Below are 26,700 nucleotides of genomic sequence, written 5' to 3'. Positions count from 1 at the left end.
CTTTTTTTATTATCTATAGCTTTTTTAACTTTGGGCGTAAGCCAAATAGGTTTGATTTTTAGCCTTTTAAACTTTTTGCACATGGGAATATATTTTGCAATGTTTTCACATACAGTCTTTTTGAAGAACTCCCATTTCTGTGTTGTGTTCATTGATGCCAATATTCCCTCCCAGTCTAAGTCTTGTAGAGCAGCTCTCAGTCTTGGAAAATTAGCTCTCTTAAAATTGAGCAGTTTTATTTTTCTGTGCTTGCTGTTTACAGCTAACAATAAATGAAATCATGTTATGGTCACTGCTACCCAGATGTTCTTTTATATGGACATTCGTAATAAGCTCTGCATGGTTTGAGATTACCAGGTCCAGCAGAGCATCATTCCTAGTTGTTTGCAACATGGTAACCTTCTTATCATCTGCTATAGCCCTCCCCCCATCTTTCCCCATTCCACCCACCAATAAGTACTGACCCCTGTCTGTCTGATCTATCTACCCCATTATAATCGAATTCTCCCTCCCCCCTCGATTCTAGTTTAAATACTCCTCCAGCCTTCCCATAAACCTCTCTGCCAGCACAGCAGACCCCCTTCTATTTAGATGTAAACCATCTCTAGCATATAGGCTGCACCCTAATGAAAAGTCGGCCCAGTGCTCCAGAAATCCAAATCCCTCCCTCTTACACCAGGTCTTTAGCCATGCATTGAGTTCTCTAATCTCCCCGTCTTTCCTGAGTTGTACATGGCACAGGTAATATTTCAGAGAATATCACCTTGGAGGTCCTTCCCTTTAACTTGCAGCCTAGTTCTTTAAATTGATTCTTAACCTCCCTAGCGGTTATATTATGTCAGTATTTCTGTGCTCAAAGCGGTACATTTTTTTGCATGGTAATATGTCATTTTTGTAATTGTAGGCCTATAATTTTTAGGAATAACTCACTGAAATCTGTCCGAACAAGAGTCTAGTAAACATCCTGGGTATGATAAAATTTGAAACACGAAATTATAAATTATAATATAAAAAATAATAATATAATAATACATTTAATTCAATAATACCACCCCTCCCAGATGGTTTACCCTCCCAGCTGTTAGGGATAACAGTGACCTCCAGGGCTGCCACCCCTGAGCTTGCCACCCCCACATCTTCACCCAACTTGGCAAATCAGTTTGGGTGCACAAACCCAGGGCCAGCCTTCCTTTTCTGTGACACCCTACCACTCCCTCTCTTTACAGTAACCCATCTTCCTACCTGATAATCCTGATTAGCCCCTCCACCCTCCACATCAATCCCATTAGCTACCTGCTCAGAGAGCAGAAGACCCCTTTCAAGGTTGTTAGGTCTGCCCAGTACTGCAACTTGCTCCTCCAGATCTCTAACGCAAATTTCCAGTAGGGCAATCTGCTCACATCTGTCACAGCGGTATCCATCCTGGAGATGTTGCTCCATTGTTGCATACATGCATGTTGTTATGCATGCATTTAAGGCCCCTTTCACACGGGCGGGCCGATCGGGTCCACCCGTCAGTTTTTTAGGTGAACCCAACTGGATCCTCCATGTGATGACAAACCTAGCTAACAGGTGGGAAGCCTCACTTTAATCATTCACAGCGTGTGCTGCTAGTAATACAGAGTTATGTCAGAGCTTAATGAGCTTCGAAGAGGGCAAATTGTTGTTACCCACTTAGCTGGTGCCTCTGTGACTGAAGTTGCCAGTTTATTTGCCGTTTCACAAGGTGCATTGTCAAAGGCTATGACGGCATATACAGTTTCTGGAAAAACGTCATTGGATAGGCATCAGTGTGGTCAACATGGTCACCTGACCGAAAGAGACAAAAGGACATTGCACAGGATTGTGACCCAGACAAGGAAAACAACTGCTGCAAAAGTGACTGCCGAGCTCAATCTCAGTCTTCATGTCGTCACTTTCACACCTGCAAATCATGTAGTGTTTCCTCTTTTTTATCTAACCCCTGTATTTGTAAGGTTTTTATTGCTTTCTTTATCCACATGAGGTTTCTGTTTCCTGCCCATCTTAGTTGCTAGTGCCAGTTGTGACAGGATGTGAGGGGAAATTCTCGGGACAGACAGCAATAAAACGTGACAAATAAAATAAACTTATATATAAAATCTATATATAAAATCGAGCGCAGTGTATAGGTGTAAGTACGGTAGCTGCTTGCACAAAAAGGCACCTCGGGAACCTCCAAAGTAATTGATAAAGAATGAGAGTGCAGCGCTAACCCAAATAGCGATTAAACATATGATAGACCACATATGATAGTGGATCAGTAAAATGTCAGTGTAAGTTCATCAGATGTGCTGAAAGTGCATACAGTCTCCAATATGTAAAGAACCAAAAGTAGTGACTTTCAGAAATGATAATAGCCAAATAATGCACTAACCAGATAGCGCATATTAAAGCGCATGGAGCATTTAAGACCTGCCCCTGGTGCTCAGCCACTGTATCATTGGAGCCAGGAGATGTCATCTATAGGGTGACCACTAGATGTCATCTATCCGGATGGAAGCTGAGTCCAGCCACTGTATTAGAGGATCAGGTGGATGTCATCTATAGGGCGACCACTAGATGTCATCCGTTCCAGGGGGAGCTGTGTCATGGATCCAGGGATGTCACTTGCAGATGTGTCCTTTGCTCAGCACAGCCCCAGGACCTTCAGAATTACAGGCTCCCCAGAAATAAAGAGCCCGTGGAAAAAGGCCTCAAATAGTGTGATATCGTTTATTAAAGTAGGTAAATAATCAGAAAAGAACTTACTAACAACGGTTCAGCTGCTCATAAACGGCCAGACCAGAGGTACATGTACACAGGATATAAATAGCTTGGCACTTCCCTAACGCGTATCGTGTGATGATGTGTACTCATCATCACACGATGATGAGTACACATCATCATCGTGAGCACCAGGGGCAGGTCTTAAATGCTCCATGCGCTTTAATATGTGCTATCTGGTTAGTGCATTATTTGGCTATTATCATTTCTGAAAGTCACTACTTTTGGTTCTTTACATATTGGAGACTGTATGCACTTTCAGCACATCTGATGAACTTACACTGACATTTTACTGATCCACTATCATATGTGGTCTATCATATGTTTAATCGCTATTTGGGTTAGCGCTGCACTCTCATTCTTTATCAATAAAACGTGACAGATTCTAACCATGAATACAGAGCTTCTTTTCATTGGCCAAGGTGGAGATAGTAGCATCATGTGGCCGCCTCTCTACCTCCCTCAATCAGAGAAAGCCTTGACACTGAAAAAATACAAGGCTTCTCCTAAATGGTGGAGATGTAGTATGGGTGACTCTATATCTGGCAGTAGAAGGGAAGTCTCTGGTACTGCTGTCAGAGCACAGCCCCACTTACTGTACTCAACTCAAGCTACTACAGTATATTACAGCCTGTCCTATCCAAGCTGGCCCAAATTATTTAAAGTGCTGGGAAACCTGGAATTCTCTTTTAAGTGTTGATACACACAGGTGTATTTTGTGTTTAAGCTGTATTTTTTTTTAAAGGATTTGAATTTTTTTTCTTTTTTAGAATCGTGTTTTATACAAAATTCATTTTTATGCAAAATTGGCACTTTTTTAATTTCCCTATGAAGTCAAAGGGAATGCCGTGTGAGCAAATGATAAATCATTTGAAGTGTATCTCAAATGCAAGCCATTTTCTTCTCGCGCTTGACCTGCTTCTGTGTTTGATAAGTATGCATACCAACACAGCGTGGTGTAGATATTCCCCATTGTGATCATTACACCTGTATGACTCAAATTTTCCATCTAGTCCAACTGAGTAACCTTTCCTTGAATGCGGAAAAAAACAAAACTCAAATTTGCACTTCTTTTTACCATTCCAATTTCAAAGCAAACACAAGGGGTCACTATAGCTCATGCTAATATGTATTATGGAGTCTGACAAGCATTGTTACTTCCCATACACTTTGTTACCTGTTACTGTTTATTTCACTAGATGTAAAGCTTAGTTCTTCATGGAAATATAGGAATGCCAGTTAAAGTGTTTCTAAACCCAGGGCCGTACATACATTATATCTGGTCTCCCACAGTACACAGAACATGGAAATGCGATTATTTTACTAAATAAAAACTGCTAAATACCTTTTCTCATCAGCAGTTAGATTAGTCTTGTGACTTCTACCAGTGTTCAGCAGAACACTGGTTAAAGCTTATAGGAGGAGTTTTCTCTAGAAGGATGCAGAACCCCTGACCTCTGTCTGGACAGTGCTGATTTGCCCTGTGTTGATCACATTCACTCTCCCAAGAAAAGAAAAAAAAACCTCTCTAGCAATACATACCAAACTGGGCAGGTACAGATTGTCTCCACATGATATATGTCTTATCAGGAGATAAGTGGGGAGCATTGGAAGAAGGGGAGGATCAGAGAAGTCAGGATCAAACAGCCTTTTTACACAATGCAGAGGAATAACCGCTTAGGTTCCACAGCGAGTATAACCAACATGTTTTACTTCATATATAGATTGATTTTACTGTTGTGGGTTTAGTAACACTTTAAAGTGTTACTAAACCCACAAAAGTAAAATCAGTCTGTGTATGCAGTAAAGCATGCTTGTTATACTTGCTGTGGAATTTAAGGGGTTAATCCACTGCATTGTCTAAAAAGGCTGTTTGATCCTTTCTTCTCTGCCCCTCCTCTTGTTCAAATGACCACCTGATGCAAACTGAATCCATAGCCCCATGCACATGCTCAGTTTGGTGTGTATTGCTAGAGAGGTTTTTTTTTTTATTCTTGGGCGAGTGAATGTGATCAGCACAGGGCAAATCAGCGCTGGTCCAGACAGAGGTCAAGGAATTTCACATCCTCCTAGAGAAAACTCCTCACACAAGCTTTAACCAGTGTTCTCCTGAAGTCACAAGACTGCTATATACGGTTGATGAGAAAATATATATAGCAGTTTATATTTACTAAAATAATTGCATTTCCATGTTGTGTGTTCTGTGGGAGACCAGATATAGTGAATGCAGGGTCCTGGGTTTAGTAACACTTTAACTAGAAACTAATATTCTTTATCATCACAGTTCCTAAAGTATACTTAAAGCAGTATTAAACACAAAAGCAAACATTTATTATATTGCAGCTTACCAATTTTTAGATGCGATGGCTGCATACGTTTTCTTTTTTAGGATTTCTTTCTTCTAATTTCATTTGGTGCTCCAACCAGAAAGTTTGTTGTTTTTCAAAAGCACAAGCTCTCCTGCAGAATGTATCAGTTTACATGGATGAGACAGACCACTTACCAATGATTAACATGGTCAGCTTTTATTTATATGTAAAACCTTTATCCCAAAAAGAAAAAAAAAATCAGTTTGCTGTAACTGAATATAACGTGTGAGCTGGAGTTTGGCTTCAATTTGTTATTATATTTAAATCCGCTAGTTCATTTAAAAATCCCCTCCCCCCAGACTGACAATGCTGCTGTCTGCTGTGTCCTGACTCATTCCTCCACAGTCGTGTTTACTATATAAGACAGTGAAACACGACTGTGATATAGATTTGTTACTGGCTAGAACAGATGAAAAGAGAGAGAAAAAAAAAAAAAAACTTATGCAGCTACCACCTTTACCTCGTGCTTGGCCGAACGCAAATGTGCGGCCTCCCAGCGTCTGGGCCTAGACACTGAGCGGCTGCACATTTGCATTCTATTAAAAAAAACATATGTGCTGAGAGTGTGTGCCCTGTGCGCTCCCAGCACACGTCTGGTACTCACGGAAAGGTCCCGATCTCCTCTTTCGATCGGGACCTTTCCCGATCATGTGACCGCTGTGACGGCGTGTCATGGTGGTCACATGATCCTAAACCCCGCCCCGCCTCCCGACTTCTGAAACCCTTAAAGGGCCGGGAGGCGCAGGCACCAAGGGGTTGAAGGCTGGTAAGCTGCAATATTTTCCATTTTTGATTTTGGGTTTAATATTGCTTTAGAACCCCAATAAACTTCCCTTATTTGCTCCATTTGGTTGACAAAAATAGTATTAACAATATCCTGAAAACATTAATGTTCCATGTACACGGGGCATTTTAATAACACTGGTAACGTTAGCTGTGTAAAGTCACGTTAAAAACTTGAGTTTTTCAGTGTTTTTAGATTAGCGTTTAGCCGCATTTGCGTTGTTTAGCTTTTTTTTCTAAAAGAAGTCCAAAAACGCCAGTTTGCTGCGATTTACCACGTTTTGCTGTGTTTTTCAGCGTTGGAGCATTTTTACAGCTAAAAAACTCTTCTAGGAACCCATTAGTCCTGGGATTTTTTTCCAGCCAAAATACGCCCCTGCCAAAAAACCTTGAGTACAGTCTATGTGTGCATGGACACATAGTATAACATGCTGGGGAGTTTACTGGCTGTAGAAAAAAACGTCAAAAGCCAAAAACAGCCGCTGTAAAAACATCAGTGTGCATGAGGACTAAGGATTCTTCCATATTCTGCGGTTCCCATAGAGTTATATTGTGCCTTGCGGTTTTGGTGTGCTTTCTGAAAATGCACCAAAACTCCTGCATGCTGGATCTTTGGTGCGCTTTCTGAAAGTGCACCAAACACATGGGACATTATTTAACTCTATTGGAAAGTGCAGGTAAGGTGCTCCAAACACATGGGTACATTACACTGCTCCAGTGGTGCGGTCAGACCGCACCGCATCAGTGTGAAAGCAGAGCTAGTATCCCAAATCTCACAATATGATTCTCCAGCACATTCTAGGAGTGTCTTCTCTCTAGATTTTGGATCCTTGGCACTTCCAAGATCTTGCCGGAAGTGATGTCACCATTGCCTAGGCACTGTAGACCATAGACATTAGAATAAAATAGAAAACACCAACATCCAATACAACTAATTAATGCAAAGAAGTATATTTTATCAATAATTATTTATTTCTAAACTGCACTTCTTTGCATGATACAAGGATTGAATGGTTGGCACTCTTTTGAATATGTAGCACCCCAATATTATTTTTTTTAGTTATGAATAGTGTGCAAAATGCATACAGTAGGCAGGTGTAAAGCTGGCCATACACTTTTTATTTTTTTAAGGTACTAATATAGCGCTGTCAATTTATACAACACTTTACATATATTGTACATTCACATCAGTCCCTAACCCTCAAGGGGCGTACAATCTAAGGTCCCTACACCTAACATACACATTAGGGCCAATTTAGAAAGGATCCAATTTACCTACCAAGAATGTCTTTGGATTGTAGGAGGAAACTTGAGTAAACCCACACAGGCACAGGGAGAACATGCAAACTCCATGCAGCCAGTGTTGTGATTGGGACGACCCTAGTACTGCTAGGCAGAAGAGCTAACCACTTAGCCACTGTGCTGCCCCATGCAATTGTACAATCTCCCTTAGATTTATCAAAACTATGTAGCATGAGGAAAAAACCTAGACAATCCATTCAATAGAAGAAAATCAGGCAGACCCTTCCACTACATATTTAATGGTAGATCTGCAGGGAATTGTACAAGCAAATTGTATGTGTATGGTTACATTAAGGTAAGTAACTGTTTAAATAATTTTCCACAGGTGTTTTCTCTACAGGTATAATCCACTTACATTTTGGGCCTTGCATTTTGGGTCAACGTCCGCTCTAAAAGCTAGGTGAGAACTTTTAGGGATGGTAATAGTTGGGGGGTGCACCCCTTTTCTCCAATCATGCTCATACGGACTTGTACTGTACTTTATTTAAAAGAGGTCCATAAGTAAAATGGAATCTGCACTGGAGCAGTTCCACACTGAAGATTTCAACAATATCATATTGCAATATCATAATGCATTAAAGTAAATCCAAATTTGAGAAAAAGTGTGCTATAATACAATTTATAAATCCTTGGGTGTGGTCGCTGCACTAGTTTTCCTTTCTTTGCATCTGCTGAACCTGCTATCAATATATTTCCTGTTTTAGGGTACCAAGACATTTCTGGTTTGGAATACAAACACACTACCCCCTTGCTTCTCCAAAATATAGAGGGTGGTTCTGTAGTTTGTAGACATAGCTGGAAACAAAGTGACCTACAGCATAGGATTGTAGCACAGGCAGATAGCACAGGAAGTTATGATACCATTTCTGTTAGAATCAACAGGTATATTTTATACTTAATAAAGAGATACAGTATGTCTGGATTTTTGTACTTACTATAAATCCATTTGTCTGAGACCATTGAGGGACACAGGCACAGAAATAAACACAATAGGTTATATAGTGTCAGCTCCAGTTAGAATGGACACTAAACCCAGTAACATTTGTAGATTAGCCCCTAGGGCTTATATAACCCTTCCCACACCAGCCACAATTAGTAGTCTGCAAGCAGTATGTGAAATAATAAGGGCTTTAAGGCCGGCTCATACATCTAAATTTGTATTTTATTTATCTTAGGGCAGAGTTTTGGGAAAATCAGTGAGCCAATCACACAAGAAGTAAAATTACATTTTTGGGGGGTTCTGTACACTTATTTTTTATTGGTACCTGCTCACTTTTCTGCAATCCTTGCCTAGGCAAGGATGATGTACCTTGCCCCCCCCCCCCCCACTCCCTAAGCCTCCTAGAACACCTCACATGTCCCAGTAGGCTATGCTTGTTTCAAGTGAACTTGCACTTGCAGAATGGGGAACCAACTCTGGTTCCTCAGGAAGCCAGATTCAGCTCCTATATCCATGATGGTATTGCTGGGGACCCACAATGGTTAGAAGACAGTGCTAGACTCAAGGCACTGCTAAATACTTAATTTTGAGTATTTGTTCCTCTTCAATGTTCAGGGAAGTTCCAAGGTTCTCCACAGAGGTTTTGCGATTTGTATGGAAGACATCCCCAGGAATGTAGCCTAGATGTAGCCCATGAAACATGGGAGTAAGAGGCCACATCTCACAAAGGTATAACTGTGCACGTTGCTCAGATGCAGGATTTCTTGCAAAGAGTCAGGGCCCCTATGAGGTGACAGAGAAAATCAGTGATGCCAACTACCAAGTGCTGTATACCAGCCCGGAAAGAGAAACCTCCTCAAAATATACCATGTTAACCTAATTAAACCTTGGAAGAATCAGGAGGATCTCTCAACAAAAAGCATCCCTGAAGTGTCACCAGCAAAAGGTATACCTGAGTTTAGGATCTCAGAAACTCTGTCTGCAGATTCAGGAGGTGAGAGAGCTCTTGCAGAAAGATCGAGAGATATCTTCAGAATTAACTGGCTTAACATGATTTACCATGACATTGTGACTGAGGCATAGTAAGTAAAGTTAAAACTTTACAGAGGAGATACAGAAATATTATCCATTGGAGTAATGGAGGAATCTAACAACAAATGGTCAAGTATCATGTGCTCTTCCCTCAACCAGATGGCAGCTTGAGGATCAGCAGCAACTTCAGAAAACAAAATTTAATTTCTTAATTTTATGCTTTTCCTGTGCCCTGGGTGGATGATAAAAGAGTTGGGTCCAGCTAGGTACATTACTATCCTTGATCTTACTAAGGGGTATTGACAGATTCCCTTAACAGACAGGGCAAAGGAAAAGAGCTTTTGTGAGACTGGGTGGACTCTACAAGTACCTGGTTCTCCCTTTAGGCCAGTGTTTCTCAACTCCAGTCCTCATGGACCCCCAACAGGTCATGTTTTCAGGATTTCCCTCAGATGAAACAGCTGTGGTAATTACTAAGGCAGTGAAACTGATCAAATCACCTGTGCAAAATAATGGAAATCCTGAAAACATGACCTGTTGGGGGTCCATGAGGACTGGAGTTGAGAAACACTGCTTTAGGCTTACATGGGACCCTGGCCTCATTCCAAAGAATGATAGACCACATACATTAGCTCCACCAAGCATGTGCTTCAATACTTCAACATATCTGAATGATGTTGTCATTTTGAGTCATGACTGGAATCCTCACCTACAGAAGGTCCAGGCAGTTTTAGATTTCATTCATAGGGGAAAATTAACAACCATCCTCAAAACAGATGTTTGATATTTGATCTTCAACTTTGGGCATGGGGTCATATTCCCCCTGATCAACAAGACTGAAGCAATGAAAGCCAGTATAAAAAAAAAAAAAAAAAAAAAAATGATTGGAGCTTTTCTAGGACTAAAAAGTATAAAAAATTGCATGTGCTGTATGTCCTATAAAAATATATCTTATCACCTATGAAATATACCACAAAATGTGTGCAAACATATCGCATGCGCAAAATTGCTGAATAAATAAATATAAAAGCCAAAACACACAAAAAAGAAAACTTCCAACATCAAATAAATTAATTTAAAAAAATACATTTTTGTAGTGTTCATATGTGATAACGTTGAATCATACACCTCCAAAAAAATTAAATATGGTGCAAATTCATTAAAAATTAATCCTCTTCAATAAAGTTCATAAATCAAAGTGTCCCAAAATTAATAAAATTATCACTGAAGTCTAGGATTGTGAATAAATGTATCCAAAAAATGCTGTTGTGCAAAAGTCAAACTCTGCCATTATAAATCAACATTACATCATAATCCAGAGCTCTCCAGGTACTCACCCTCAACCTCTAAAAAAAATAATTCCAGCAAGTGTCCCAAGCAGAGGTCAATCCAATAGTTTTATTTCTGTCAGGGCAAATACTTTCCTCCCCAGTCCAACAGACACTCTCATCTCCACCACGATGAGTGTTAATACTCCTCCAGCAACTAGTAATCCAATCTTGTCCTCCGCTCATACATAAACAACATGGGGAAAGAAGTACTGATAGTGTAAATCTTCTTAATTTATTGCGTCATAAAACTGAAAATACACTTACAATAATCCGAACAGACACTAAGGAATAACCGCTTAGTCACATATCTTCCCTTTCAGCTCCAGCTGTCATCTCAAACTGCCTTTTCTAGGGATTGCAGGATACTACCAAAGGTCTGTGCCTAACTTTACTATTCAGTGATCCCACCAAGAGGAGCAAGTCCATCATGGTGAAATGGAACAAAAAACAAGAGAGAGAGAGCTTTCCAAGAGCTCAAGTTAGTGTTGTGTAAGTGACCAATACTAACCATGCTCAACTTCTTGCTTCGGAGCAGTCTTTTCCCAGGAATTTAATAGAGAAGACCACCTAATGGCATACCTCAGCCTGATACTAACCCCTGAAGGATGAACTGTTCAATAGCAAAAAAGAGGTGTCTGTCCATAAAGCAGGCACTAGAGTCAAAAATTTAAGGCAGGGCATACCGATTGATGAAAGACAATGCTTCACTATAGTGGATGGCTTGCCACAAAGAAAACAATGCAAGGGTCTGGCTTTGCAAGACTTCACATTTCATTTAGAACACACAGGCCGGGGAGTGGGTGGCAACATGTGCTCCTTGCCACAGGTCTGAGCAGAGGGGAGAGGATACATGATACACTGGCTGGCAGGATTGTGGATAGTGTATATGTGTCACTAGCAATGGGCTTCATGTTCGAGTCGAACATAAGTTCAACTCAAACATGGGCCGCTCGTATGTTTGGCGAACACACAAATCGTAAGGGCGTTCGGCAGACTATTCACCCTGACAGGCGTTTGGCAGGCTATTTGCCCTGACAGTGGTGATTGGCCAAAGCAATGCACCTGATAATAGGTCAGGTGCAATGCTTAAGCCAATCACAGTGCATGATGATTTCACAAGGGGGTGGGGGTGACGTCATCACAGTATTTAAGAACTGTAAACCCCGCACACCTGTCAAACGGCGAGAACCAGCGTTGAGAACGGAGAAATTTTTTTTTCTTTTTCCGGGTCGGCGGGCATCATGATTAATGTTGAATCTACTTCGGGGGACATATTTTTTATTTTTCCTGATCTGCTGGGCTGCATGATCGGATAAAGGTCTGGTATGGATTTCAGGGCCCCCCCCATGCCATTTTTCCCCTCCAAATCCATACCAGACCGGAAGGGCTTGGTATGAATGGGGTGGGACCCTAAGCCGTTTTTAAAAGAAATGTATTAATTACTGGGCAATGCCGGCAATTCTTTTTGCATTGCGTGGAAGCCTGCTGACAGCTGAAATATTAAAGAATGTATTCACTACTAAAATACCGCATTACTTAATAATATAACTCATGCGGTATATTAATAGTTGTGCGGTATCTTACTGGATATTCAGATGCAGTAAGATACCGCTTAGTGAATTGTTCCTGTTCGAAGTTCACGGTCGAACTTTCGGTAGGTTTGAATGTTCAACCACGAACCAAACGGGGGGGGGGGGGGGGGTGTTTTGACTCATCACTATGTGTCACCCACCTATATATGGTGAGGGACTCCAGGGTTTGTGCCTATTATGAGGGAAACATGCTTTATTATATTGTGAAGCTTTGGGTGGAATAAAACCTCCAGTCCTAGGTTCACATTTTACCTGTTAGCTAGACCTTACTAATTTGTCAGCTGTCCACAGACCTTTTTATATCGGAGCTAACATATGCTCCAGGCTCTCTCTCACTCTCTTTACTGTGAGAGCCTGCTGCTGGGTGAAAGACTGACTGTTGACAAAATGCTAAAATAGAACATGTGCTGCTTGCATATTATGGGGAACCCAAATCCGTTAATGAGGAACCAACATAAGTTTAGTTACTGGCTCAGACAAGCAGATGTTTTGCTTGTTTTTTTGCTATAAACCTTCTGTACAAAGCCATACTGCATTGACCTGTTTGCTTACTGTCTTGTTGAATACAAATGCAGGACTAACCTGCTTGGACCACTTATGAATGTCCTTGACTCATGAATGGTTTACTGCTACCACTACCAGATATATATCTGGTAGTGGCAGCACTGGGATGGTTGCCAAACATAAGTCCTGTCACATTTGTAGAAGGAGCATTAGGCTACCATCACACCTAAGCATCACTTTTTCAAGTGTTTTTTCAAGTGTTTTTTTCAAGAGTTTTTAAGTGTTTTTTGGGGTAGAATTGCATGTTTTTGCAGCTTTTGTCAGTCATTTTTTAACTAGGCATTCTTTATATGGTGTGAGAACTCGCATTAGGCGATAGAACCTTAAAAGACACCGCTGCTCACTTTCTTCTTTTTTAAGGGCTATTCTTGCTCAACTTTACTTAAAAGAAAGCTCCATAAATTATAAATCAGAGGGTTTCCCACACAGGGGTCGTCAGATTTTCTCTCTCACAAAGAACACATGGAGCCTCCTGGTTTACACTTGCGCTGCTTCTCTGGCCTTACACTTCAGGCCTTTTTCTATCGTTCACAAACCATCTTCTTACACAACTCTGTGCACACAGCTAGCAGAGTTGCTAGCTCTGGCCCCCACATCTCACCTAGGTGGAGCCCTTCTGACTCCTAGGTAGAGCCCAGAACCATGGTCAGGTCACTACTAATAGCCCAGTTCACACCTGACCAACTAGTGTGCTGGTGGTTCTGAAAACCCAGATCCAGGACTGGAGACTTCATCCCACTCGGATCTCTTTACAAATTTCCAGGCTCCAGGTACCAAAACAGACTTTAGAAAACAATGAGGAAACTGAAAAGCCAGTTTCCTCTGCATTTAACAAACCCCCTGGAGCCCCTCAACCTGCCTGGTTGAGATCATGGATTATAATCTTCATTTAGACACTGGCAGGATACCGCACTACCACAATGTCTAATGGAAATCTGAAAGAGGGGCAGAAAGCTGCTGTTTGAGCTGAAAACGTGCGACAACATGCTAAAAAAAATAACACTTGAAAATGCTCATGTTGCTCCTTTTCAAGACATCAAGTGCTTGAAGTAGCAAAGCAACCCCAAAACATCAGTGAACCTTCACTATGTCTCACTGTAGGGACTGTATTCTTTTCTTTAAAGCCCTCATTTCTTTTTCCTGTATAATAAATTATATTATTATTATTATTATTATTATATCTCCTCACCTTCCTGGATCTTAGACCAGTGGTTGTCGACTCGTGCTAAAGGGGGCCTCAAATGCGGCCCCTGACATCACCACATATAATGTTTACTATATGTAATGCTTTAGAGGACTGTCAAAAACTGAAGACCTAGTAAAGGAAATGAGGGTCAAAGACTGTGGAAATGCAAAATTTTTTTGCTGGGGATATGATGCATTATATGAAACTTGTTACTCGAGGCTAGTAGGGATTTTTTTTAATACTTTACTCAAGATGTCCAGAATTCTGGGAATGAGAGGTGCAAAAAGAACACTCATATACATTGCAGTATAAAGGCATACTATGGTCATAATAAGGATAAACCAGCGCATAAAACCACTAAGTGCATAGATGTCCAGACAGAGAATGCAAACATTAAGTCAGCCTCCAGGGAAGAGACCAACAGTGCCATCATAGAACTGAGCAAATGTGGGACAGAACCTCACAAAAACCATGAGCATGCATAGGACAAAGGAATTTCACTTTAATTTGAGAAGTAGGTTGGTAGTGTGGGAACTCAAAAGGGAGGAGAAAGGAAAAAAAAGGGGAGGGGGGTTCACTGGAAGGATAATAACAAGATGCAGTCGTTTAATAAGTGTTCGATTTGAAAGGGGCTTTACCCTCGTCTGAGAACGTGAACATATTGCAATGAGTCCAGGTTTTAGAGTAGCACTCTACTCTGTCGGACTCTACTCTATGGTTATCTTGAGCTAGATGACTAGGTCTTTCATTATTTTCATCTCTTCAACTCTTGTAAGCCATAAAGAAATGGAGGGAGGGTATGGGTCCCTCCATCTCGGTGGGAGGGTATAGTCAGTAAATTTTTGTGCAATTCTGCACACCTTCTTCTAAAAATGTTGCAGTTTAGGGCAGGACCAAAAAATATGTAGGAGAGTCCCCCATTCCTCCTGGCATCTCCAGCAGCAGTCCGATACAGAGGGGAAATACTTAAGGAGTACCGTCAGCGTGCGGTACCAACCCGTGAGGATTTTGAAATTGCCTTCTTGAACTCACATGCAAATGGACGATTTCAGCACAAAATGAATGATACTAAGTTGAACTGGGGTAAAGGTTCTTTTTCCCACCTCCGGAGATAAGCGGATATAAAGTCTTCAGGTGGCACAATCAGGAAAGAGTACATCTAAGAGATGGTGTGGGAAAGAGGGCCAATGTCAGTGCAAAATCGTTCAAAGGCTGTCAAGGGTCTCTGAAAGCTGTCAGGGGACGGAATGGAGATCAGGAAGTGTCCGAGTTGTAAAGCTCTCCAAAAGTCAAGGTGGTACTGCCCTGTCCGCAACATCAACCTTGAGTTAGAGAGCCATTGAGCAAAGACCAAGAAATGAGAGGCTTAAAAACATTCCTTCTCCAAGAGAGAGCGAAAGGGCCCCCTTGGAGCGCAGGAGGGAAGCAGGGGTTCCCCAAGATTGGGTAGAGAGGGGAGTGAACTGTCAATAATGAAGTAGTGGAGCAGGTACGAAAGCAAATCTTCAAGGTGTGTCCCAGTGTTGGGTGTGTCTTAAAGGGGGGGGGGGTCCGCAAAGCAAGCATCAAACTGCCTGGGACTGCCCTCTGCAGCTGTTGTTCAAGTTGTGACCATAGCTTAAGATCAAAATGTCAACCAATCAGTCTCCCTAATTTGACCGCATGGTAATATTTCTGTATATCAGGTACCGCAATGCCACTATGTCGCTGGGGTAGAGTTAAGAGTTTTTGCAATCTGGGCCCCCTGTTCACCCATATGAAGTCGGTAAACAGAAAATTTATTTGTTTGAAAAAAGCCGTAGGGATGTGAATTGGCAAGGTTTGAAACAAATATGTAAGTTTGGGTAGGATAAAAATGTTTATGATATCGAACCGACCGAACCAAGAAAAAAGGTCTGTATTCCATTTGTGGAGTAGGTCACGTATTTTCCTGAGGAGCGGAGGAAAATTTAGGGTTTAAGCATAAGTCTGATTTAAAGGCGAAGGATGAAAGTTCCCAAATGTTTTAAAACTGTCAAGGTCCATTTAAAGTTAAAGCTGGATATCAGGATATTAATTTTGGGCTAAAGGCATAGCAATGCCTATCGCCTCTGATTTAGATTTATTTTTAGGTTAGACAGGGAACTATACACATCTCCATCTAAAACTAAGAAACCTTTCTGAGCTTTAAATACACTTTAAAGGATAAGTTCACCTTTCCACAAAATATAATAAATGCATTTTTCTGCAGGTAAAAAAAAATGTGCATTTATTTTTTTGTGTTAGGAGCCTGTAAAGTATTGCACCAACAATCAGCAGATCGCTGATGCCATGCAGGTCTCCTGCACACAGGAAGAATCAATGAACTACCACAGCACTCACAGCGCCGTGGTAGTTCATTGAAGACTACAGACAGCCCCTAAGGTTGTCGGGACTTGCAGTCCATTCATTCACAGAACACTGTGAATGAATGACGCGGCCGTGTGGCTGCACTGTTTTTGAAAACTGACAGCTAGTATGGGAAACTTCTCCCCATACTTGTCACAGGGAGGGGGGACAGCGGGCGGCAGCTGCAAGAACGGTAACATGTTAATGTTCCCAAAGGTGAACTTATCCTTTATAGGCATCGTCCTCTATTGCCTGGTCATAATACCTTTCTTAAAAGGAATTTGTTAGGATATAATTTTTGGAGCTATTATTTCTAATGCTCATCATACCAATTTCAATCAATTTTAGATTTACCAAAACTATTTAAAAGAAGATCCCACCTGAATGATACAATTAATCTGTATCCAATATGGGCAGCACAGTGGCTAAATGATTAGCACTGCCTCCTGGCAGTACTAGATTGTTGGTTCGAATCCCAACTACCTGCATGTTCTCCTTGTGCCTGCGTGGGTTTCCTCCGGGTACTCCGGTTTCCTTCCACCCCAAAGAGTTGTAGGTTAATTGCATCCTGTCCAAATTGTCCGTGGCATATGTACGTATAAACGTACGTTGGGGACTTTAGAGTGTATGCCCCTTGAGGGCTAGGGACTATACAATATATATGTAAAGCGCTGTGTAACTTGTCGGCGCTATACAAGTACCTGTAATAAATAAATAATAAAATAAATAAGGCACTCATACTGCATAGTTGTTAGTAGATATAAAGGCAATTGTGCAGTTAGATTGTAACATGCATAGTGAGCTTAACTCTTGGAAGCAGTCTCCAGCACTGTTACCCTTACCTATCTTTCACTACCTGGTGAACCAATGACCTGGAACAAGCCTGCACATATAGGCTCTATTATTATTATTATACAGTATTTATAAAGCGCCAATAGTTCGCTCAGCGCTGTACATTACAAAGGGGGACAGAACATGTGACAGAACAATACCAATACAATGCAAAACATGAGGGGATCAAGGGCCCTGCTCTTTCGAGCTTCCAATCTAGGCTCTAGATTTGCATATGCTAGTTCTGAGGTCAGTGATTCAGCAGTGAAGGGTAAGGACCACAGTGTTAAAAAAAAATGGAACATAATATTAAATGACAATGTTCATTGTTACACATTGCAATGCACTCTGTTTTGAAAAGTTTATCATGAAATACAATTTAAAGCCATTTAATTGATTTTGGGCAAAAACATAGAAGGTGTGAATCTGGTCAACAGCACACTCCAGTCAAACCTTTCCTGTCTTGATTTGAACAGAGTGGGAAACGGTTAGAGACCTGGAATGAATATTGGTAGGAAAGTCTTATTACTGAATATCGTAATTATCATGTTACTGCTTTTACGTAAATATGTATACATATACTGTATATTCCTGCACAGTTGTTGGCCGTTCGTCTCTGCTGTCACACCTCGGCAAAGAGGGTTTGCATACTTGATGAAAGTTTTTGGACTGATATGGTATTACAGCAAATTGTTGCCTTTTACGTCAAGTTGGTGTGCTGGCTTTCTCCTGTGCATGGAATTGTACAGTGCCGCCGTTTAGTCATGCATCCACCTTTACAGAAAATTCAGCATGAAGTATGCGCAGGTGGTTTGTGGTATTGCAGACAATAGAAACCTGACAGAGGTTATAACCCTGTCCAACTCTAAAACCAAAATATTACATTTTGGTTGGAGATGGCCTTTAATAAGAGAGCAGCCTCATTAGCTATATTCTAAACCTAACCTAATTATAGGCCACCCTGCAGCAACATCCACTTAATAAAGAAGGCAAAATGTAAATGTATGAATGTGCTTTATAAATCAAATTAATCCTGAATTAATCCAACATCTAGCCCCACATTTACCTGGCCTATCTAGGGCCTTAATGGCAAAATGATATTAAAGTAAAGTGAAGTGTTCAAAGCCCAGCACTCACTTGTTGCTAACCATTTGTTCTTGGAACTGATTTTTATTTCACAGCAAGCCGCTGCATTGTTAAAAAAAAAAGTGCAAGAACAGTGTGCACCTAAAACACCTCAAATTATGGGTAAAACTGCTAAAGATGTATATAGAAGTTCCTACTTTAGATGACAAATGTAAAAAAAACCCTGTACTGTAAGAAATTCAGGGGTTGTCACTGATGACCTCCTGCTAAATTCCCTAGTTGCCTGACAATATCTGATTTAGGTGATTTGGAGGAACAATGGAGCGAATGATCCCCAGTAGAGTACATCTCATCTGCATGCTTGCTTGAGGTCAGAAACTTAGATAGTACTTTGGACCCTGTCAACTATCATTTTTAAAAAGGGGTGATTAGCAGTAACAGCAACCATATTCCTCTCAACACATATTTCCTTTATAGTGATTTATTAGAATGTTACAATCAGCATTGACCTGTGGCCTCCTTTATAGTTATATGGTCTGATGAAATGTGTTAAGCTTGTGTTGCGTTATGTCTGTACATTACGTTAAAAGTGATTCTAAAGGCTTGTTTTTTTTAAAGAAAAAATAACAAACATGTCTATACTTACCTGCTGTATGCAGTGGTTTTGCCCAGAGCAGCCTGGATCCTCCTCAGATCCCCTGCAGGCTCTCCTGACTCCTCCCTCCTATCAGGTGCCCCCACAGCAAGCAGCTTGCTATGGGGCACCCGCTACTCCGTGTGCCCATTCACACACGGAGCTACGGCTTGGCCCTGCCCCCTCTCCCTTCTCATTGGCTCACTGGCTGTGATCCTCAGCCAATGAGGAGGGAGAGTCCTTAGAGATCCGAGGCTCTCATGTACATCGCTGGATCACAATCGGGCCCGGATAAGTATTGGGGAGTCGGGGGGGGGGGGGGCTGCTGCACACAGAATGCATGAAGGTAAAAACTTTGAGCCATTACAACCACCTTAAGATATCCCATTCATTTGTATGCACCAAAAATCAGTACAGTGCACAATAGTGTATAACTATGCATTGTGGTGCACTACAATGTAGTTGTGTTAAGAGGCCATTCAAAATGAATAGTTTGCAATGCACCATAGTATATGCATTGAGGTGACTTCTCATGTGCATGGCCAGAGGTAATGTTTAAACAACATCTATATACAATAAAGAACATAAAATAGATAACTTTGCACATACTATCCCAGTAAAACAAAATACCTCAACTCAATTAGCAATCCCATTCCCCACCAAGAAAGCAACCTGTTTCCATTTAGTAGGCCTACACCATTTCTAAAAGAACTTCAGTAAGGACAAAATTTGTTATAAAACTTGGAAAAATATCTGATTACATCTTTTAGCTCAATAGTTAGTTAAACTGTAGAACATAGTCCCTGGTTGCATAAAACACCTGCTTGCTTCTAGTTTAAAACAGCTGGCTCTGGAATTCTATATAAATTTGTTCAACTACATGGCATCAGCACACTCAGCCAAGATCTACGGAATGACAGAAAACAGCCATGGTCAATCTTCATCTGTAAGACAATGTCCTGTGCTATGAACCAATGAAATATTTTCATAGAGCCACTACTACCACCTGCATGGATTCAACCTATGTCTGTAGCCCTTTAAATGTCTTCGGTCATTTCTAGCCTCTGAGCTCAGGAGAAATAAAGCTCCGAACACCGAAGTGTACTTACCATCACTCAGCAGCAAAGGAGCAGATGAAGAAAAGTTCGAAGTACAGTATGGTTAAAAAAAATGTTTATGTTCAGCTTGATCAGTAAGCAGCCAGCAAATTCACATCACCCATATGAATGGATAATCATACCAAACCACATATAGCCAGCACTCAAGAACCCTTACCTATAAAAAGACCTATTTAACAAAATAAGAAAAAATGAAGAGGAAAGAACAAAAAAATTGAAGAATAAATATACCAAGCTCCTCTTCATAACAAACTACAGCCAATATAAATGAATGACCATACAACAGGAGAAAAAAACACTAATCTTTCTAAAAAACTTTTCAGAGGAGAAACTTCTCCTAATTGTAAATAATAGTCCTGCAAAAAAAATAAATTGTATTTGACAATATCTTGATTGCGACATAAACTGATAATAGTCCTGCTGTCCTCTGTACCAGGACAAATTAACACTGACAGTACACAGGTTTTTTTGTACTGTCAGTGTTATTTTCTCCTGGTACAGAGCCAAATCAGTTTGTGCTGCAATCAAGACATTTAGGAGAAGTTTCTCCTTTGGAAACATTTTTAGAACTTTTCATTAACCCTTCTGTGGACTGTCAGTGTTCATTTCTCCTGTTGTATGGTCATTGATTTATATTGGCTGTAGGTTGTTGTGAAGAGGAGTTTGGTATGTTTATTTTTCCAATTTTTTTCTCTTAGTTTTTTCTTATTTTGTTAAATAAGTCCTTTTATAGGTAAGGTTCTTGTAGCGCCGGTTATATGTGGTTTGGTCTAAGTGCAGTATGTTGGTCATCAAGTAAATTTAAAGCTAAATATATGAAAAATAATGTGAAGCTTTCCCGTGTTATTAAATATCAGCTAAATTTAATTAGCAACAGAATTTCATATATTTATTTAGGGAACTTGAAAAAAACAAACACTTTAGTCCTCCATTAATTAATTCCAGTCTTAATTGTACAGAGTTATAAAAGTCTTTTTATATTCTTAGTGCCTTTCCCTTTATGAAACATACAAAAATGATGTGCCTTTCAGGCATACATAGATAAGGACATTCCTCTTTCACAAGACAGCAGACAACTGACGTTTTGGCATAGGGTAAAGACTGCTGAGAGTATGTACAACTTTAACACTGTGATCGATAACATGACGAGTACAACCAAAGTAAAATGCAACAGTCAATTGAGAGTATGGCATAAAGACATTTTTTCCTCTGCATATTCTTAGTCTTTAGAAACCGGGATAACTGTAATGCTAGAAGAACTATGAAAATGGCAATGTTTAGGATTAAAAATAGCCTAGTATAGGAAGCAGATATGGATACAGCCCCATTATGTGTAGTCAGCGTGTGGTGAGAACCATATCTGCTGTAAGAACTAGACTTTTGTCTAACTGATGGCTTATCCACAAAGTCCAAAAGATCTTTCATTTCTTCATCCTCATTGACTGGAACTTCACTTTGAGCCAATGCCATGGCTTTTAGCCGTGTTTGCTTTTCGTTTACCTCAATTTGGGCAAATAAATCTGGAACAGCATTGATAAACTTATAGTTTCTAGCTCCCTTTCTTGTTCTTGAGATCTTGCCTTGTTGCTTCTGCTGTTGAGATATGGCAAATAGCTTTTCAATTGCCTCCTCTGTATTCCTTTTATCTGAAAACCTAAGTAACCTTTCAGCAGTCTTCCTAAAACTGGCGGTATTTTTTACATGAGACAAGATCTCTTTTTCCATTTGTTGAAAAACAGGTTTGAAGTGCTGAAGGTTTTGCTCCACAACCTTGACATAATCCTTAACCTCAAGGGGAGAAAAACTTTTGATGGATGAGGCTTTATCAAATACAATCTTTTGTCTGTCTGCAACTATTTTAGCATAGACTGACTGACTTGGAGTTTCTCCTGTAAAGAGGTAGACAGCATAAGCATGGTCACTAGTTGCAAGGAACACATCCACTTGTTGATAATCTCCATGAACACTGAAGCTTTCAACATCAATAGAAGGTCCAATAAAAAGATATATTGACCGTGTGATTGGTTTCCTGAGATGGGTTGTCACATTCACATAATTAGTTCCATTATACGGATAACCCTGGGGATAGTTTATTGATGTGATGACAGCTTTTTCACTCAAGCCAGTGTCATCCATCCAGTACATTTTATAAATATTCTCCCTGTGCTTAAGTATTGCCCCATGAACACCATCAATAGAGGTTTCCTCAAAAGGCAAGTCTACATTGTGAAAAAAAGTAGTTGTTGCATCTACTGTGCTACTATGATCCAAGTGTATATGGTCAACAAGTAGCAGAAGCTGTGGATGGAGTAAAACTAGATTTCTTTGAACACTTTTTAATTTCAGTTTAGGGCTGTAGGCTGACGCACCTTCACCCCTGATAAAAACAACTCCATTTTTCTCCATTGCTGCCACCACCCCTCCATGAGAGTCAGCTGCCTCCCCTTGTTTATATTTTAGCCACTTTGAAGTACAGTCCTCGGTCACCTGTCCTTCCCAAGGAGCAAAGCAGCTTTCTGACACTGATGGTGAAAACATAAGAACGTTATTTAAAAAAGTATATTTCGGTCCATACAAAGCCTCAGTTATAAATGGAAATCCATTAGGAGCAAATGTAAATGAATTTTGGTCTGGGTGCTCATGGCCAGCATTGAAATTCCTCCATCCCTTTACCCAATCTTGGTATTTGTTTTTGTGAACAATGTCAAATATTGCACGTCCTCCAAGTTTTCCTGATTTGAAGGAAATAAATGGCCTGTTGATCTCTGCAGGTAAAGAGCTTCCATAGGTCACTACTCCCCAGTCTTCAAAAACATGCAGTCTTGGGGTCCCAAAATCTGGTGGTGGTGTAGGCGTCAACAAAGCATCATACCTAAGTATACAAAGATAAGGGACACATTTAAATACTATCAGCCAAATCAAGTTCTGGCAATTTTCCAGCATAATTATTTGCACAACTTTTTAAATTTTTTTGGTTGCTACTAGTTTACCTTTTCCTTGTATTACTTAATAGCACTTGAACACCTAAAAGTGCCATAAAATGAAAACGTCAATCAAAACAAAACAAAAAAAGTATTAAAGTGTAGCTCCAACCAGAAGTGTTCTTTCCTAGTTATGGTAAAGTATGGAAGGGTTTTCATTTTTTTTTTAAATGAGGGTCTCACTACAGAACTCAGTGGTAACAAATACAGATATGATCATGACTTTGCATTTGTCCTGAGTCTAGCAAGCTCTGTAAAGAATATTGAATAAATCAGAGCAGAAACAAAGGGGTGAATACAAGCCCTCTGCTAATAAGATGTACACAGTATATTTATTTCATAAGATTTTTAGTGCCCGTTTCAATAAAATATAGAAGTCTGATAGCACAGCTCCCGTGATCTGTCTACTTACCAAAGAAACTCTGTGTGCAAAGTGCACCAACGTTGTCCTTTGGCAGGGGTCCCTGGTCCTTCTTGCACTCTGTTGGCTTGGATTTGTTCTGCCAACCAATTTCCACTTCCATTTCTCAGAACAAACTTATCTAAAAATACTAACTGACTCTCGGGACCATAAAACCAGTTGTAGTTCGAATCTGCTATGGCAACTGTTCTCTGAAAACCTAGAACACAGCACATGGTATAAAATCAATATATACTATATTGCAAAATGAAGTCACTATTTTGCAGATGGAGAATTGAACATGTATCAAATAATTCACCCGATTATTCAGATGCACCACAAAATGTATTATGTATAATGAGCAGTAAATTACAATAATGATGGTTTAAATTCTGGCTGTGATGGAAACAGAAGGTGAACACAAATATTACTGAAAACATTACAAGCATATAACAAGACCTTTGTTATGGCATGATTAAAGAATAAAAGGTACAGCAATATCAGTGGAGCAAAACGTTATTATAGTTTTAAAATACAGTCAACAATCATAGTAAGAACTGAGGATAGTTGAAAATGGGTTGGTGTATCTCTAAAATTAGTCATAAACCTGTAGATCTTGTTAACAAGCCTGACGATCAAATGAACAGATCTTAAATAAAAGATAGTGATTTTCTTATGTTTGAACAATATACCAGGTTTTGTATATAAGCAATTAAAAGATATCTAAGCCCAACAGAAAAAAAGCAACCTGTAAAATTTTGCAGCTTATCAGCCCTTCAATGTGGTCGCTGCATTCATGGTGGTGGCAGCATGAAGAGCAAAGAAAAAGAGGATGACATTTGTACTCATCAGTGGAGCATCCTAGGGTGACAACTCTGATTCCCTCCAGATACACTTCTATGAGTGTCTAACCGAGCGCTGGTTAATCTTGCAGGAGTTTTCATTCTCCTATGATTGTCCTATGAGGATGCATGACCCCTGACCCTGTGTCCAGTCAGTGCTGATTGACCCTGTGCTGTTTATATGCACCCTCCCAAAAAAGAAAAAAAACCCCTCTCTAGCAATACACACCAAACAGAGCACGTGTAGACTGTGTAGGCACTACTGCTCTAACTATTGCAGATGGATTGGGCATAGTAAAAGGAGAGGATCAGAGAAGAGAGGATCAAACAGCCTTTTTACACAATGCAGAGGATTACCCGTTAGGTTCCACAGTGAGTATAACAAGCATGCTTTACTGCATATACAGACTGATTTTACTGCTGTGGGTTTAGTAACACAATTTTTAATATAAAAGCAATAACACGTTTGACAGCTAAACACGCTTCTAGTTTCATGAGTATAATATCTTACTTTAACCACCTCCCGCCCGTCATATAAGGAAATGACGGGCGCAATGCGGTTCTCTCGTTCTGGGAGGATGTCATATGATGTCCTCCCACTCTAACCGCGCATGCGCGGCTCTGGAGGCGCGTTGCGCAGCGATCAGTGGTGCGCTGTGTCCCACCGATCAATGGAAAGAGCCAAAGACGTCGGCTCGGTCATGTGATCAGCTGCGTCCAATCACAGCTGTTCGTATGTAAATAAGGAAATGCCGGTTAGCGGCATTTCTCTCCTCACGAGCTGTCACGCTTACACGCTGTCACCTATCAGTGCCCATCACTGCAGCCTCATTAGCGCACATCAGTGAAGGAGAAAAAAATCACTTATTTACATTTTATAACAAAAACTAAGGAAAAACTTTTTTTTCAAAATTTTCAGTTGTTTTTGGTTTGTTTAGCAAAAAATAAAAAACCCAGGAGGTGATTAAATACTACCAAAAGAAAGCTCTGTCACAAAAAAATGATAAAAATTTCATATAAGTACAGTGTTGCATGACCGCGCAATTGTCATTCAAAGCATGACAGCGCTGAAAGCTGAAAATTGGTCTGGGCAGGAAGGGGGTATAAGTGCCCGGTAGGCAAGTGGTTAAACAAGTTGCAATGGTTGTTAAATCAGTTTAATTACATGCGCGCAAAGGTTCACTTTGCCATAGTGGTAAACTGAAAGTGAGAATGGATATAGAATATTTTCTTTCTATGAATCAACCTCAGGCAGTCAAGACTTGCAATTACAGTGCTGATTCATGTTTTGTGCGGTTATAGTGGCATATGGTGCTTTGTAAACAAGTCAGAGAACAGCTAGTTCTTCAAAGAATACTTGATGGACAGAGAAGACAACTTTACTCACAAAAAGCCAGACACAGCTATGCAAGCACTTTTCTAACTGTCCTAAGTAAATATAAAACGTCAATACGAAAAAGGAAAAAAGTTACATCATGAAAATACACAGTCAGTCATTCAATAGAAGGGCATTGTTTAAGATAAAATCAGACACAAGTCACAAGTCACACTGAGGAAAATTGCTGGATCTTCCGCAAAATGTCTCATACACACAAAATATTTCTGGTTAAAGCTGAATAAATAAAAACCTTTGAGACTGCAGAGGGTTTTCTTTATCCAAGCCCAATTGGTATTATATTACTGCCTATTTAATAGAATTAATTTAAAGTGTCACTAAACCCAGAACTTAAAGTGGTATTAAACCCAAAACATATTATATTGCAGTTTGTCAATCATGAGATGTGGTAGTTGCATTTGTTTTCTTTTTTCCCTTTGTTTTAACCTGTGATCTGACCAGTATCACACGTCCGATGTTAGTGAGACACCATTCTGAATGAAGGAGCACATTGGGGAGCACAGCAGGCAGCAGCATTGTCAGTCTGGGAGGAGGGGGTGTTATAAGTACTAGCCAATTTAGATACACCGACAAATTGAAGTCAAACTCCAGCTCACACTTTATAAGCAGTTACAGCAACATTTGTTTCTTTTTGTGATAATGGTTTTACATAAATAAATAACAGCTGACCATTGTAAGCACTGGTTTGTCCCAATCCTCTAACTGCTAAATCTGAAAGACAGTTTGTTCTTTGTAAAACAACAGACTTACTGGCAGGTGGATCAGGTGAAAGTAAGAGAAAGAAAGCCCCAAAAAAGAAAACTAATCCATCCACCACCTCTATGAAACGCTAAGCTGCAATATAATAATTGTTTGCTTGTAGTAAAGTGTACTACTTTAAGATACAAACATATATATTTGATTTTGCATGCTGTTAGTCACTATTAAGAGTCCATGCAAGTCCCTATTCAGAATGGCAACACTCTTCTAACATACTCCAAATTCTTTGTATGGCAGCTGAAGACTTCCTGTTTCGTCCTCAGCAATCTGCCCCATGTGGCACTTCTGCAAGTCACACATGGTGACTCAAGGATTGCGATGGACAGCTCCACTGCATATCATTGCTGCCTTTTTGAATAAGTGGGAGTTCTGGTGGTTCTGGTGGTCACATAATTGAACAAAA

The 26,700-nt window shown here is 40.2% G+C and overlaps 1 protein-coding gene across 2 annotated transcripts in view; it reads right to left on the bottom strand.

Moving 5' to 3' along the window:
• Nucleotides 1-20,760: 20,760 nt before the first annotated feature.
• DSE (dermatan sulfate epimerase) overlaps nucleotides 20,761-26,700 on the bottom strand; it is a 64,601-nt gene continuing 58,661 nt past the window's right edge. For both annotated transcript variants that reach the window (XM_089652144.1, XM_089652145.1), the window contains 2 exons: nucleotides 23,313-23,520; nucleotides 20,761-22,791 (listed from right to left, as the gene is read on the bottom strand). In XM_089652144.1, the coding sequence (XP_089508270.1) occupies nucleotides 21,042-22,791; nucleotides 23,313-23,520 (1,958 nt within the window). In that variant the 3' untranslated portion in view covers nucleotides 20,761-21,041. The remainder of the gene's footprint in view (nucleotides 22,792-23,312; nucleotides 23,521-26,700) is intronic.

This window comes from Staurois parvus, unplaced genomic scaffold (genome assembly GCF_062004578.1).
Source record: "Staurois parvus isolate SC_StPar_1 unplaced genomic scaffold, SC_StPar_1.0 ptg000672l, whole genome shotgun sequence".
NCBI classification, from domain to species: domain Eukaryota; kingdom Metazoa; phylum Chordata; class Amphibia; order Anura; family Ranidae; genus Staurois; species Staurois parvus.
The sequence above is the reverse complement of the archived record's forward strand: the minus strand, read 5'-3'. Positions and strand labels throughout refer to the sequence as shown.